The 13,119-nt window shown below is 42.9% G+C and overlaps 1 protein-coding gene across 1 annotated transcript in view; it reads left to right on the forward strand.

Moving 5' to 3' along the window:
* Positions 1-514: 514 nt before the first annotated feature.
* The window catches only part of LOC124722989 (membrane-bound transcription factor site-2 protease), a 55,049-nt gene continuing 42,444 nt past the window's right edge, over positions 515-13,119 (forward strand). Inside the window, exons 1-2 of the mRNA XM_047248157.1 lie at positions 515-959; positions 1,090-1,368. Of these exons, the coding sequence (XP_047104113.1) occupies positions 885-959; positions 1,090-1,368 (354 nt within the window). The 5' untranslated portion in view covers positions 515-884. The remainder of the gene's footprint in view (positions 960-1,089; positions 1,369-13,119) is intronic.

Here is a 13,119-nt window from a genome sequence, read left to right on the forward strand (position 1 = left end):
ACTCAAATCTCCAACTCCAACTTCCAGATTTGCGCACATCTCATTTATGTGTAAATCTCTTTTTCACATGCAACAATCTGTTTGCGCTCGTGAGCTAGTGGCTAGCGTTGCTACCTCTGAATCACGGTGGCCCGGGTTCGATTCCCGGCCCGGTTGGGGATTTTCTCTGCCCGGGGACTGGGTGTTTGTGTTGTCCTCATCATTCACGAAAGTGGCGAGATTGGACAGTGTTCAGATTGGGAATGAGTATGGCCGCTGATGACAGCGCAGTTGAGCGCCCCACAAACCAAACATCATCACCATCACAATCTGTTTGCGCAGATATGATGTGCGCAGATATTTGCGCAGACAGATCTGCTTGTGAGTACTGGACAGGCCTTAAGTCACTGGTACCTCTTGGATTTACTCGAGTTTAGTGCACGAATAATGTCGTGTGAATGTTGCAAGCTGTAAATAAATTTTGTTCTTATTCAACAATTTCTAGTGCATGTTATTTAAGTGTTTAGTATTCCAACAATCTCACTGGCGTGCACTAGATAATGGCATTGGTCGTGACGAAGTACAGTGAGATCTTTGCCAGTTAGTTTGTATTGTAAACAACGTGTTTGTGTATGCGATAAGACATGATAGATGCATCGCTTGAGTGTTTTGTGATGTAATGTTAGATAGGGCGTTATGATAGTTCCAACACACAGTATTTTTGTATGTAATGTTAAATAAAGTGTGATGTGCAGTGTTGTTCGTACTTCTTTTTTTACTTCTTCTGACACATCGGTAGGAGTTCAGTGCGCTATGGAAACTTTTAGCCCCAGGTTTCAACACAAGTAGCTGTCAGTTTTCATTCCACATTGGTTTCGTAAATTCATTTGATTGTTACCCTGAAAATGACTTTCATAAATGTTATTGTCGGAGTAGTGGTCGTGCACTGTGGCCTTTACTTCTTCGATATACTATTTAAGGTAATTTGTAGAGAACTGAATGTATCTCGTAGCTTTCGGTAATTCAATAGATGTAAACTCTTCCTCGGCGAGTTAGCTTTAAATTTTCTGCATCATTGGCATATAAAACATTACGTTTCTTTCTTTTCAGAGCTGCTCTCACTACCCATACATCTATTTTCTTCAGAATGTTGGACTTAATATTGAACCGTTTAAAATAAAATGGTTTACTACAGCATTTAACAGGATATTTCAAAAATGGGGGACGTGGCACCCAAAGTTGTTGCGCTGCTGGTTCACAGTTGGTTCTTGGGTGTCACTAGCACTAGTTCCCCTCGCAACATACATAACGATTAAAACGTGTTTTGACTTCTGGCAAACAGCCTCTGTTGAGCACGATCGTAAGCATTCGGTTACCCTGGAGCCATTGGTGAGTGTTTATTTCATAGAGAACTAGGTACAAAACTGATAATAATTACAGTGGTTATTGCGTGGTTGATGCCAGAGGTTTTCAAATTTACATAGCTTATAGGAGGTCTGTATCTTTCAGTAGTCGAAATCTAATAATTTTCGATTTTTTTATTTCGTCACAACAGACTGATAAATCGATGATTTTTGTTCATTTCGCTACACATTTGTTATGTGTATTTAGTAACGATATGGAAGAACCATTTAATTTAATTTGCTGCATGGTTCATGGGTTTAGAACGTATTGTTGTCAAATAAAAGTTGATCTTAATACTTGTTTGTAACAGCCCTCATGAGAGCCAGTAATTTCAGTAATTAGTACCACTGAAGAAGCATTAAGTGGTAGGCAACTCACGAATGGTACAAACTTTCCACACCTGGAATGATGTGGGTGGATGGACTTATGTGTGGTGTACAGATATTTTGTTGGTTGTAAGTTGTTTTTATTGTGTATTATTATCAGTTCATTACACCTGGATCAGAATAACAATGCGATCACACCTGCTCCATTAACATGCAGTAGTGAAGTCACTTTGAAGGATAATATCTCAGCCCTATTGTGTGCATTTTTTTTATCCTGTTATGAACACCAGACTGAGAAACAAAGCACACAATTTAAATAAATCACATCAGTAAAACTGGCCTATTCTAATCCAGGTGTAGGATACTGTACAAAAGTATGAGTGAGGAGTAGTATTAGGGTTGTAACACCCCTTTGATGACAAGGTCATTACAGATGGAGGATAAGCACGGATTGGAGAAGGAAGGAAAAGGACATCAGCAATGCCAATTTCAAAGGAACCAAGCTGGTATTTGTCTTAAACAATTTAGAGACATCACGAAAAATGTAGATCCGGATGGCCAGCTGAGCATTTGAATCCTTTTCCTTCCAAATGTGAGTCCAGCCCCTTAATGACTACACCATCTCATGTGGTAAGGATACATGAATCATAAGAGTTATTTGAGGTTGAGGGTAGGTAAGAACACATAAATCAATAATGGTGACAGTGTATGAATGTAAAGCAAATGCAGTGTAGCATGAAAAGACTGAAGAAGAGGAAAGAAGAAGAAGCAGCAGCAGCAGCAGCTGATTGCTATTAATGCTCTGATAGTAATTTTTAGTCCGGAGAGTAATAAAACATTTTATTATTCTGATTTTTCCCTTCTTGCAAGTTGTGGATATGTTCAGATTTATTCGTTGACCTTTTGACACACCACCATGATTCATTTATATAAAACAAACACAAGTTATTGGTAGTTTCTTCAGTGGCCTTTAAGTATCTTTGTATTACAAATCAAGATGTAGGCTAAAATTGTATTTCTTGTGAATGTCATTATGTCATGTCATGATAAGAACAGTTTGTGTGAAACAGATTCACTGATAAAAATGTCAGCATTCCCCTGCTAGAAACGTAATGTTAGAAGAATAATGTTATCATTTGATTAATATGTTCTAGTCATGTTCTTCTCAAGTGGTTATACAACTGTACATTTAGCTTACCAGCATACATTTTTAAGATGGGCAAATGTGCCATTCTTTACACACTAATAGGGGACCAAAATGCCGTGTTTGCCATTATTTTGTACATTACTCATTCTCTGCCTACCCGACGGGAGGCCCTAGCCACACGACATTTCCATTTCCATTTGCTGTTGCACCAAAAATAATAATAATTTCGGTGTGTAAACTCTGTTAATTACAGTATAGCTAACTTATTTATTCTCATTTGTGGTGTACTCCATACAGTGATCTTTCTGGGGGTGGAAAATTACTGTCATTCAACAAGCTAGTATTTCTGTCTTTTTATGGAAAATACAAACTTTTTTGAATAATTGAAGTTTCAGTACCACTTCAGCAACTCAACCAAACTATCACCTTCCAACCTAATGTAGAACTCAGGCTGTGCTACAGGTCAGTCAGTCACCACAACCTACTAATATAGATGGAAAAAAAGTATTGTCAGTGTTCTGTTCTCTTTCTGTGTGCACACAAATGACATCACAAACTTTGTCAGTATGTTATGGTACAAAGCCGACACCTGGTATTGGTTGTCTCAGTTGGCCCAAAATTTTACTGTGCTTCACATTATGGAACTGAAGCTCTCACTCCAGGTTTGAAGTGTTAGATCCATGATTGGCAGTTTGTGGTCTTGTGATTGCAGTACAGTGGTATAATATGAGCTTATATTCAGGAAAAGGCTTGGGACTGTGATTTGATTTTAAGAGGGAAGCTAAAACAGCTTGGGTCTAACCCGCCACTACCCTCACCAAAACTAAGTTTATTGGCGGTATCATTCCCTGTATATCTAATAAAGCCCTTAAATAGTGCAAAGAGTCTCTCTACCAGTTTTTTGTTAGACACAATTTCTTCAGGTCTAGTTGTCCCGAAGATTCTGTATCTTTTACTCTCCAATGCCATGCATTCGAAGATTAGGTGTGATGCAGTTTCTTCACCCTCATCACAGATCCTACATTTAGGGTCTTCTTCCATTATATCCATTGTGTGTTGGTGTTCTTTGAAATTCCCATGGCAGGTGAGTTTGATCTCTTTCCTGTTCAATCCCAGGATTACAGAGCTTCTTTTAAAACACAGCTTGGGCATCATTACCTTGACATGTTTTTGTTTATGGACATTGGTCCAATATCCTACATGCTGTTTCCTATGCCATTTCTGTAGCTCTAATTTGATCATAGCCTTGGTGATTGTCAGGACAGGTTCTGGTCCAATAAATGGAGTTGTTGCCCCCATCCTAGCCAATCTGTCGGCTTGTTCATTGCCACAGATGCCTGAGTGGCCAGGGACCCACACTAGGTTTACCCTATTGCTTCCCCTTAGCTCCACCAGAGCCCTGTGGCATTCTGCAACAATCTTAGATCTTGTTGCAGGAGCTGCCAGTGGTTTCAGGGCTGCCTGGCTGTCTGAATAGATGTAGATGCTACGATCCTTGTAGCCTCTATGCATATTCTCCACACATGCCCTGATTGCAGTAACTTCAGCTTGGAATACGGAAACCAGTTTTCCTAGAGAGATGATGCCCTCCAGTCTTGGCTAAACCCCAACGCCAAACGATGTCCCCTGTACGGTGTCAAACTGTTTTTTCCCACTGTTCCCTGCTTCCAGTTGTTATATGGTAAGGCTTGTCGAAGCAGTTGGAAGTTGCTATATAGTCAGCAGGCATTTCCCCAGCCATTCCTATATTTACCTCACTCGCTAGCTTAGTGTGTGATTCTGGAGATCTGAATGAAACCCAGTTGTTGCCAGTTTTAAGTCTGTGTGCCCCAGCTTGCTGCCTCCACCTTGACCCAAAGGGGTAGTGGAGGTATGTCCAGCATGGCTTCCATTCCAGCAGTTGGTGTGCTCCAATTCCACCTGTTATGGCTAAGCAGGCCAATCTCTGCACCTTAGCAAGCTCCTTAGCTGCAACCCGCTGTTCTACCTTCTTCCACCACACTGTGGCCCCTTAGGAAATCCTAGGTCTGACCACTGTGGTGTATATCCATTGCATACCCCTGGGGCTTAGGCCCCAGTTTTGCCACAAGCCCTTCTAGTACTCACTAGAGTACTTTTTGCCTTGAAGCAGATACTCTTAATGTGAGGGGTCCATGTTAGCTTCTCATCTAAGGTTACCCCTAGATATTTCACTAGAGTTTCATTGAAGAGCCTTAGGTTCCAACTTGAGTGTTGAATATGTATCTTCGTAAATGGCACCACAACAGTCTTCTTAGGATTAACCCTCAGATCCTGTTTAATGCGCCAATTTTGCACGATGTCCAAAACTCCTTGTGCCATATTTCTAACTGTGTCAGTAAATTTGCCAAGTATTACTATGACAAGGTCATCAGTGTATCCTTGGTAGAAGCATTGTCTGGAATTTAATTCCTCAATGAGTTCATTCACCACTAGATTCCATAATAGAGAGGACAAATGTCCTCCTTGTGGGCACCCTCTAGTGATATTAATTACCATCTTTTCATTCATCATGGTAGCCTCTACCATCCTTCCACAAAGCATTGGCCTGGTCCACCTGCATATTGTGGTCCCCAGGTCATGCATCTCTGCTGCCCTTACCATGGAATCGAAGGTCGTGTTACTGAAGGCAACCTTGATGTCCAGGAAGATGCAGGGGGCTATTTCTTGGAAGTGAAGTTCTTTCTCCACCTTCACAACGAGTTGGCAGAGAGCTGTCTCACGTGATTTACCTGGTTGATATGCGTGTTGGTTTGAACGTAGAGGGCCCCTACTTAACCTCCTCTCCCCAACATATACATTAACCAGTTTCTCCAATGTTTTGAGAATGGAGGAGGACAGACTGATTGGTCTCACATTCTTAACCTTGGTATGATCAATTCTCCCACGCTTTGGAATGAAAGCAACCTTCATTGCCCTCCAAGCATTGGGACTGGTTCCTATTGCTAGGCTTACCCTGAACAGCCAGCATAGGATTCTTATGAGCTGCTCTCCTACCTGTTGCAGTAGAGCTGGAAAATTTCCATCTGGGCCAGGTGACTTGAACAGTTGGAATGTTCCCACTGCCCATTGGATTTTATTAAAGTTCACACACTCCTTGGCCAATTCCCAGTCCTCTCTTCTAGTGCCTGAGAACCATTGTCCCTCCGGTATCACATTCTGGTCTGTGTTGTCCAGCAGAGTATATTGAGGAAACTGAGTTTTGAGGAGCAGTTTCAGCGTCTCATTTGCTGTCTTTGTATATTCCCCATCCTGACAGGCACTTAAGTGTGAATTGCAGAGTAGCCATGTAGATGTAGATCCTCCTTCATCAATGTGCCTCCTTGATTGGTTGGTACTCTAGTAAGAATCTTGTGAAGTCTGGCTTGTGCAGCCATGCTCTCCACTTCCTCACAGAATGCCTTCCAGGACGCTTTCTTTGCTTGTCTGATTGCAAAATTGTAGTTGACAAGGGCCTTACAGTATTCAGCCCATGTCCTTTACATCTCGCAATATTAAACAGTCTCCATACCTCTTTTCTTTGCATTTCCAAGTTGTTATTCCACCAAGGCACACTCCTATTTGTGCACTTCTTGGTGAATGTGCAGTTGTCCTGATATGAGGTCACTACAGCAGAGGTAATAGGCTCTGCTACTTCCTCAAATTCTACTGGATTCCTTATCGAGGTTTTAATTTCCAGTAAGCCTAAATCAAGGTCCCTCCTATATGGCTCCCAGTTTGTTTTCCTGGGATTCCTGAAGGTCATGGTCTGTCTGATTCCCATTTCAACCTTGAATTTAACGTACATGTGGTCCAATGAGGATGGCTCCAAGGGAGGAGGAGAGTTGTATTCGTAAGGAAGGTATGCTGAGACCAAAACAATTTTCCTTGTGATAGCTTCCTCACATTGCTGCATTTTAATAGTCACTAAGTCCCTAGAGTAGAAATTCATCATTGGCATGAAAGAAATTCCATTTCTTAGATAGATGCATGTTCTGGAGTTTCTTAGATTTCTAGCATAAATCAGCTTACCTCCAGTGCCACCGAGGCTCGATACATCCCCTTTATATCCCTTGTATCAGGGCCACGTCCCCTTCCTGCCTCCCCAGGCAGCGACTCAGGGCAGCAGAAGCCCCTTTACTGTGCTGCAGATTAATCTGCAGCACCTCCGGTCTCCATCTTGCTGAGGGCTTCGAGAACCCTGATGGTGACCTGCAAGAACCGTAAAAACAATTTCAGGTCCTGCTCCCGCATTGCCTTCAGGGACTTCTCTCCGACCTGCACTACCAGGGTTCATCCTTCCGATGCAACCTTCTGGTTGATCACTCTCCAATCTTCTGTTGAGAATTTTGGGTTCTGGGCCCCTATTTTCCCAGAGTAGAGACTTCCTTAAGTATCTTTGGTACCCATATTGATACCTTTGCGGTCTTCAGAACCTCTGCTGTCGCCTTAATCAGCAGCTTCGCATCTTCCCACGGGGATATCATGGGCACCTTGTCCTTGAGCCGTTCCACCATGTGCACCCCCCCCCCCCCCCCACAGACAAAAAAGAGGGCACCATGATCTAGATAGATCCTCTTGAAGTTGGGTCCTGGGCCAGCGTTCCCCCCAATCTTTTCAAAGAGGGCCATCTGTACCAATTCCTCCTGCTGTGAGGTGATGGCCACCAGTGGATAGCCTTCCTGTGTAACTGCCAGCCTAAAAACCGAGACTGCAGTGCTATAGGTCTGTTTCCCTATTTCTTGCCTTGGTTTTTTCTGGACTCTTTATCCAGGGAGGAGGGAGTCTTTGATTCCTCCCTTATCCACTTGCTACCTGTCTTTGACGTAGCGGGGGTCTGTGTATCCCCTTCAACCTGAGACAGTTTCTTCCTGGGGGTCTTAGGTTCAAGTTCCTTTAATTCCCTCCACTTGTCTGTAGGAAGCCATTCTTTCCCTTCCTTTTTCCCCTGTTTCCTGAGTAGTTTCCTCCTCTGGGCCCCAGACAAGGCTTTGATCTTAATATGGTCTAGCTTCTCAGTTACAGTTTCCACTTCTGGATCAGGTCTAGACCCTGATTCAGTAGTGGGAATTCCTTCCATCAGTACCAGTCCTGATGTTTGGATATTTGAGGTCTCAATTTGCCCCTCAGTTTGTTTTTCTTTGTTTTCTTTAGACGTGTCCGTATTGGTCCCACGAGATTTCGGGATCTACAAGGTCCACACCACGAATACCCCACGTGGTGTAAGGCTACTTACTCAGGGAGGTCGCCCGGTATCCCTGAGGCTCTGTTTGCGACACATCTTCCCATGTGCCATGCACCCCTCAGCACAGATCGCGTCACACCTTGGGTTGGGTCAGAGAGTTGGGTACGATTAGGAGTGGATAGGGAAGATGGGACGTTCCGGGACACTCTTAGTCTGATCCATCAGCTGAGGTCTTTCCAGCAGTAGGTCCTCTACCTTCGGCATAGCCTTCAGCTTCACGTGGATACGCAAGCCTCTCCACCCGCATGGACAGTGCTTCGTCAAGGTAGTGTCCCCAGGAGAGGTCCACTGGACCTGAAGGGATACCAATTCGATTCTTCACAGAGTACGCGAAAGAACTTGCCCCCTTCTAACAGCCATGTACCGCAAGTCTCTAGAGGAATGGAAGGTTCCAAATGATTGGGAAAGAGCACAGGTAGTCCCAGTCTTCAAGAAGGGTCGTCGAGCAGATGCGCAAAACTATAGACCTATATCTCTGACGTCGATCTGTTGTAGAATTTTAGAACATGTTTTTTGCTCGAGTATCATGTCTTTTTTGGAAACCAAGAATCTACTCTGTAGGAATCAACATGGATTCCAGAAACAGAGATCGTGTGAGACCCAACTCGCTTTATTTGTTCATGAGACCCAGAAAATATTAGATACAGGCTCCCAGGTAGATGCTATTTTCCTTGACTTCCGGAAGGCGTTCGATACAGTTCCGCACTGTCGCCTGATAAACAAAGTAAGAGCCTATGGAATATCAGACCAGCTGTGTGGTTGGATTGAAGAGTTTTTAGCAAACAGAACACAGCATGTTGTTATCAATGGAGAGACATCTACAGACGTTAAAGTAACCTCTGGCGTGCCACAGGGGAGTGTTATGGGACCATTGCTTTTCACAATATTTATAAATGACCTACTAGATAGTGTCGGAAGTTCCATGCGGCTTTTCGCGGATGATGCTGTAGTATACAGAGAAGTTGCAGCATTAGAAAATTGTAGCGAAATGCAGGAAGATCTGCAGCGGATAGGTACTTGGTGCAGGGAGTGGCAACTGACCCTTAACATGGACAAATGTAATGTATTGCGAATACATAGAAAGAAGGATCCTTTATTGTATGATTATATGATAGCGGAACAAACACTGGTAGCAGTTACTTCTGTAAAATATCTGGGAGTATTGCTCATCAGTGTGGGATCCATACCAGATCGGGTTGACGGAGGAGATAGAGAAGATCCAAAGAAGAGCGGCGTGTTTCGTCACAGGGTTATTTGGTAAGCATGATAGCGTTACGGAGATGTTTAGCAAACTCAAGTGGCAGACTCTGCAAGAGAGGCGCTCTGCATCGCGGTGTAGCTTGCTGTCCAGGTTTCAAGAGGGTGCGTTTCTGGATGAAGTATCGAATATATTGCTTCCACCTACTTATACCTCCCGAGGAGATCACGAATGTAAAATTAGAGAGATTCGAGCGCACACGGAGGCTTTCAGACAGTCGTTCTTCCCGCGAACCATACGCGACTGGAACAGAAAAGGGAGGTAATGACAGTGGTACGTAAAGTGCCCTCCACCACACACCGTTGGGTGGCTTGCGGAGTATAAATGTAGATGTAGAGGCTTGGGACCTTAATTTTGCTAGTTTCTTTTAATGACACCACACAAATCCTGAATGGTTCCTTCGGTAATGCAACAGCTAATGCCTTTCCCTTCCTTGCCTAACTGAGCTAGAATTTGACTTCAGTGGTGATGTAGGTGTTGGAAAATGGAATGTAGATCCTTTGAAGCAGTAAAACAAAAATGTGTGATATGGCCCAATTATCATCTTCTTCTTGTCATCCATTTTAATTGTGCCTTCTGTCTGTGCTTGTACATAAGAGGTGTTCTTTGCTGAGGTTTTTTATTTGATTATTTAGCCTAATTGTTTTCTCATATCCAGCATAGCTTTGTCCATCCTAGAGGGATCAGACTATAACTGATAAATATTTAGGTTATTTCTGCCTCGTAAAACCTTGCAGGAAAAAAAAAATAGTTTTATTGTTTGCAAGATATATGTAACAAATTTAATCTGAACTTGGTGATTCATTATAACCAGTTTGAAAGTACTGTCAATCCTAGTTATTATAAATGGTTCTTATCAAATTTGTCAGGTCCCATGAGATGTTGGGTGTTGTTTTAGTAGAAGGATCTACACAGAACTTCTCTTTAACGGAAGATGAGTTACATTACTGGTTTTATCTTTGTAAGACATTTGTGTTTTTGCTTTCCACTGTTAAGTGTAGTTAATTTAACTTTCATATTTTTTGATTAAAAAGATTCAAACAGAAATGTATTGCCAATAAGCAACTAGTTTCTGGAACTAATGGTGTTAGAATGTCATGTTGAAGGAAAAACTGTTTCAATTGTGCTAAAGAAGTCATATCCCAGCTGTAGAGTTTCAGAACATTGCCAAATACTGAATAATGTCATTAGACAGGATGAGCCCATGCATTACACAAAGAAAATAGGGAGCTCTCAAAACACAACTAAAGCTATATGGTATTTGGGAAAAAATATTGTCATGTAAGGTAGGTGCTGACCATATTATAGCTATTCTGTAGGACAGTGAAACTGCAATTGATGTAATAGAGTTTTGTAAAATAGTAAATATTCTCTTCCTGTGAGAAGTTCACAAGTTGAATCAAAATTGTATTAGCACAGACATGTATGCAGAATCTTTGTTGGCTGGTGCTGGAAGATAATGATGTACCAAACAGCTATAGGAAAATGGTAAGAAGGAAACTGAATCAATTATTAAACTGCTAAACACTAAAGATTAAAATGGATGTTATAACATATATATTTATGAAGAACAGTGTCATACTAAGTCACATGACCAAAGTGTCTTTCATATTAATTTAGCTTCTAGAGGTGTAGGTGGGGGATTAGATGGGATAGCAGGGTAAGGGTGGGGGGATGAGCACACATTTATTTGGGGACAGGCCATGTTGGCTGCTTAGTGCAGAATGTGGCTGGGGAGGGGTGAACAAGAGAGAGAAGCAGAGAAAGGTAAAAGACTATGCAGGTTGACTGGGGAGATAGAGCACATGTGTGAGGCTGGAGTGGGAGGAGGAAAGGGTTAGAGGCAGAGGAGGATGTGGACGGTGAAGGTTGAGGCTAGGGGGATTACAGGAACAAAAGTTATGTTGTAGAGAGGTTTCTGACATGCACATTTGAGAAAAGTGGGCGTTGTGAAGATCCAGATGGTTGCAGGTTGTGAAGCCACCTTCCTTAGTGGTGACCTTCACATCACAGATGGCTCCATCATATGTCCCATCCACATCAACCACCAACAATACCGCCATTTCAATATCTGCCACTCATTCCACACCAAATAAGTCACTTACACGCAGTCCGGCCACCCACCTTTAAGGGCTCCGCATTTGTTTGCTGAGTATGAGTTCTGCAACCCCGGGATTCCTGAGCTAGGGACGGTAAGCACCACCAGTCCTTTGTCACCGTAAGCTCTTGACATGCTTCAGCAACCACCATGTAGCACAACAGTTGAACGTTGTATGTCTTGGGGATTTTGTCTTGACCTCCTGGATCGCGAGGATGGTAAAAACGTCTGTGCTGCATGCTGAGGAGATGCATGGCTGTTGAGGTGGAACAGCTGCTAGTGGACAACATCTGGGGAACCAGCCGCACATCAGTTGTATAAGGCTTTACTCAGGCATGTGGGGCTCTGTCTGGGCAGACTTTTAGTTCTCTAGCTGGTTCATAAGACCAAAATGGATCCTTCGACTTTTAATTTTATATCTGCCAGTGGGATGGGTGTACCGTTGGTAGGCACCAACACCCAACCTAATAAGAGAGCTCAGGTAGCCAGCCATCCAGGTGCAGGAGTAAATAAGAACATATAGAGTAACAGAACACAGGCTGGTAATCAGAATGTGTTTTAGTAATAAAAAGGAAAGAAGAAAATTTTGAGAAAGTCTCGCCTTTCGACATCCAGAAAGGTTTAGTAGAAATTGCTAAGACTCTAAAATTTTTAAAGTGGTTGTGAAATGGAATGCTGTTGGCAGAAACATCCAGTTCCCAACAAGCTGTTAACCCACAGACAGCGACGTGCCCGGGGGGGAATATTTCATCGACACTGAGCTCCATAGCACCTTGAACTTCAGCAAAGGTGTTGTGTTATACAGGGACTTAGTTGCTATTCCTATAGAAGAATTGAAGAGTGAGTGGGCTCAGGAGGAAACTGTTGATGTTCAGAACATTATGAAAAGGGTAGATGGAGCCCTAGTAAAATCCGACTCCTGTATTCTTACCTTCAATACCAACAAACTCCCAGACCATGTCAAGCCAGGCTTTCTTCATCTAAACATGTGGCTACATGTCCCAAACCCAATGTGCTGTTTTAAATACCAGTGTTTTGGGCATACAGCTGTTGGGTGTAAGGGAGAAGTGACATGTGGCTATTGCAGTAAGGCAGCTCAAGAAGGAGTTGGTTGTTCATCTCCTATCAAATGTATTAACTGCTCTGGAAGCCACCCTGTTTGGAGTATGGCCTGCAGAATCTTTCTAGAGGAATGTAAAGTACAGAAAATAAAAACAACAAAGCGTATCCCCCTACGGTGAAGCGAAAAGTATCTACAAGTCCGTACAGCCCCCTGCATTTGCTGCATCTTACATCTTTTGCATCAATCCTTCAGGTAAAATCAAGTAGTAAACCGTCGGACCATGTCAACATGATTCTACCTGATGCTTCATCTGCCTCTCCTCCAGGGATGGTGGAATATGAAGTATGTGTGAGGCGATCGTCTCACCACACGACAGAACCTCCACCTGCCGCAGTCTCTCATACTAAAGTGGAACTTGTGGGGATGTCTATTACCTCAGGGTAGACCACTGTGTTTGTGTTTCCGGGAGACTAATTTCAAACAATCGTACAGAGGAGGAGTAGGTATTTTCATCAGTACCAACTACCACTCCTCGCCTCTCTCCTTTACAATGAATTTAAAAGCAGTTGCAATATCAGTGCATGTGTGGCATCCGTTGACAA

This window comes from Schistocerca piceifrons, chromosome X, assembly GCF_021461385.2.
Source record: "Schistocerca piceifrons isolate TAMUIC-IGC-003096 chromosome X, iqSchPice1.1, whole genome shotgun sequence".
NCBI classification, from domain to species: Eukaryota; Metazoa; Arthropoda; class Insecta; order Orthoptera; family Acrididae; genus Schistocerca; species Schistocerca piceifrons.